The sequence below is a fragment of the Entamoeba invadens genome, assembly GCF_000330505.1.
Source record: "Entamoeba invadens IP1 unplaced genomic scaffold scaff_1105074726715, whole genome shotgun sequence".
In the NCBI taxonomy this organism is placed as follows: domain Eukaryota; phylum Evosea; order Mastigamoebida; family Endamoebidae; genus Entamoeba; species Entamoeba invadens.
Genome location: NW_004440286.1, coordinates 225638 through 227966, shown reverse-complemented (window position 1 = coordinate 227966; position 2329 = coordinate 225638). Strand labels below are relative to the sequence as shown.

Sequence of the window (2329 nt, the reverse complement as noted above, 5' to 3'; positions counted from 1 at the left end):
AAATGGGTTGTTGAAATACAAACTCCAATTCAATTTGACTTAATATCATGTGGTTCTTATTCGTCTTATTTTATAGAAGCGATATTCAAAAGCAATCCAAGATGTGTCAACGACATCCACAAGTGCTTTTCTGATTCATCAGCTTTTATTTTCGGACTGAAATTTTATCTTTGACATCAGTCGACAACATACAAAGAATTCTTAATCTTATTTCTTATTGTTGAATTAATTGTGTAATTTATTTTTTTTCTTCCCAAAAATGCATACTTAATAAAATTGTCCTATTAATATAAATATCAAGGGGTAGTATTCAATTTTTAAATCAAAAAGGAATATATAATGGGGATTTAAATCCTATTAAATAAATAATAAATCCCCAATATAATTGAGGATTTATTGATGTAAAAATATGGGTTTCATTTTTATTCCCAAAAAATATTTGATATAAAAGTCGGTGTCAAACTCATTTCATTTTTTAAAACAAGTTTGGCACCCTGTAAATACTCTATCTGTATATTAACACTCATCATTACAAATAGAGTAATTAATGGGTAACAAGAATTAATTGGGTGACAGATTTATTATAGTTAATTTAATAAGTCTTTTATAAATATTGTTTTTTAAAAAAATAAATAATGAATAAAAAAAATAACCACCATTTTTTTTACATCAATTAATCCCTAATTTTTTTTGTTACCCAATTTTTCTTTCATTTGTAATAAGTATTTGTTTGAAATGATTTAACTAGTATAAAATTGGTTTTAAGAACAAAAAAACACAACAATAAAAATATTTTTGTTGCTATTTTATTTGAAAATTTTGTTATTTGTGAACAATTGAGGCAAAAATAATTTGAGAATATAAATAGGTACATTTTCCAAAAATAATTTAATCCTGATATAGTAGATATTGAAAATATTAGAATGTTTTCCTATTTTATTACCTATTTTGGTTTATCCACAACAGACTATTTTGTAAACAATAAAACAAATGAAATACAATTAAAATGCCATTCCGGCGATATTGAAATAATTTTCGAGTAAAGATGAAATGAATTGGTCGTTCTGTTCAACAACAACGGTTCTTTTGTTTTTGAGTAGTTCAGTGAAGTAAGCGTTGATCTTCCTTCCAATAAAGAGGATATCGTTTTGACTCGCAAAGAAAGAACCGTTAGCATAAACATTGTCTATACGTTCTGTTTGAATTGACTTCATTGAATTCTTCGAAAGTTTTGAGTCGAAAAAGTACCCCAATTCAAGACATGTATCGAATATGAAATTCTGTGTAAATGCTATAATATTTTTGTTGAACCTTCGATCGGCAGTCTGTTGTGGAACACCTTCAGTGATTTCTTTTTCGTGAACTTTGGCGCAGAACGACGAAGCAAGAGCAAGGACATCGACTCTTGACGCTTGAATTTCGAGCATTACAATTTTTGGGATCGTTGATGTCCTCATTGATACCTTTTTAGGCCTTTTTAGTGTGATTCTTGCGTTTTGATTGATCAAAGCCAAGAGAAACCCGTGCTGGAAAGCAGTTTTATCTTTTTGTGCGCGTTCTTTGACTGCATTAACTGAATTTCCGTAAGCTTTTTGGCACTTGTTCATTGCTGAAGGTGGTGACATTGCGAGTTTCTATAAGTTTATATAGACGCCCTACACCTTTCCAAAATAATTTCAACATAACAGTTGTATTCATTGGGCAGTTTTACCGTTGTTTAAAAAATGCGCCATTTTCGGCAAGGGCCAAGATGAGCGATATAAACCCTTCTTTTCCGGCTTTGGGAAGAACCAAAATGTGAAAAATCTCTGCTCTATAATAAGGAAAAGCATTATTTGGAATTAAATTTCAAATCATTCAAAGGACTGTGAAAATGTCGTTCTCTTCTTTTTGGTCTCACCATTTTCTTTTTTCTTTCTTTGACTGATTTTCTTACTTCAACTTTTAAAATTCTCGGTATCTGTGTTTTTAACTCCTTGTTTTGCCTCGGTGTTTATTTGGCTGGGTTTTCGCGCAAAATTAACTGAAAATAACTTTTCATATGAAACGATCAAAATCCCATTAAGTTTGGCTATTTTACACAAGATTTTAGATTGCTTTTGGGCTCTTCATTTTCTTTTGGGGTAATTTCCAAGAAACTTGGCCTTCTTACCCTTTTCACAGTTTATTCAAGCCAAAAGTTACAAACTTGTTATTAAAGCGGTTTCTATATATATTTTGATTTATTTTCATTTGATTGCATTTCCCTTCAAAGTTTTCCATTTTAAGAATACTTAACCAGATTTCTCGCTTGTTTTTTGGAGGTTGTCCAATGATACTAAAATATACA

At 30.0% G+C, this 2329-nt stretch overlaps 1 protein-coding gene across 1 annotated transcript; it reads right to left on the bottom strand.

Annotated features, from left to right (window-relative positions):
- Nucleotides 1–1001: 1001 nt before the first annotated feature.
- Nucleotides 1002–1625, bottom strand: EIN_486240 (hypothetical protein; the record flags this gene model as incomplete). The annotated part of the gene is made up of 1 exon (XM_004255925.1): nucleotides 1002–1625. The coding sequence occupies one exon, from the start codon at nucleotides 1623–1625 to the stop codon at nucleotides 1002–1004; it is 624 nt and encodes a 207-aa protein (XP_004255973.1).
- Between the last annotated feature and the right edge of the window lie 704 nt (nucleotides 1626–2329).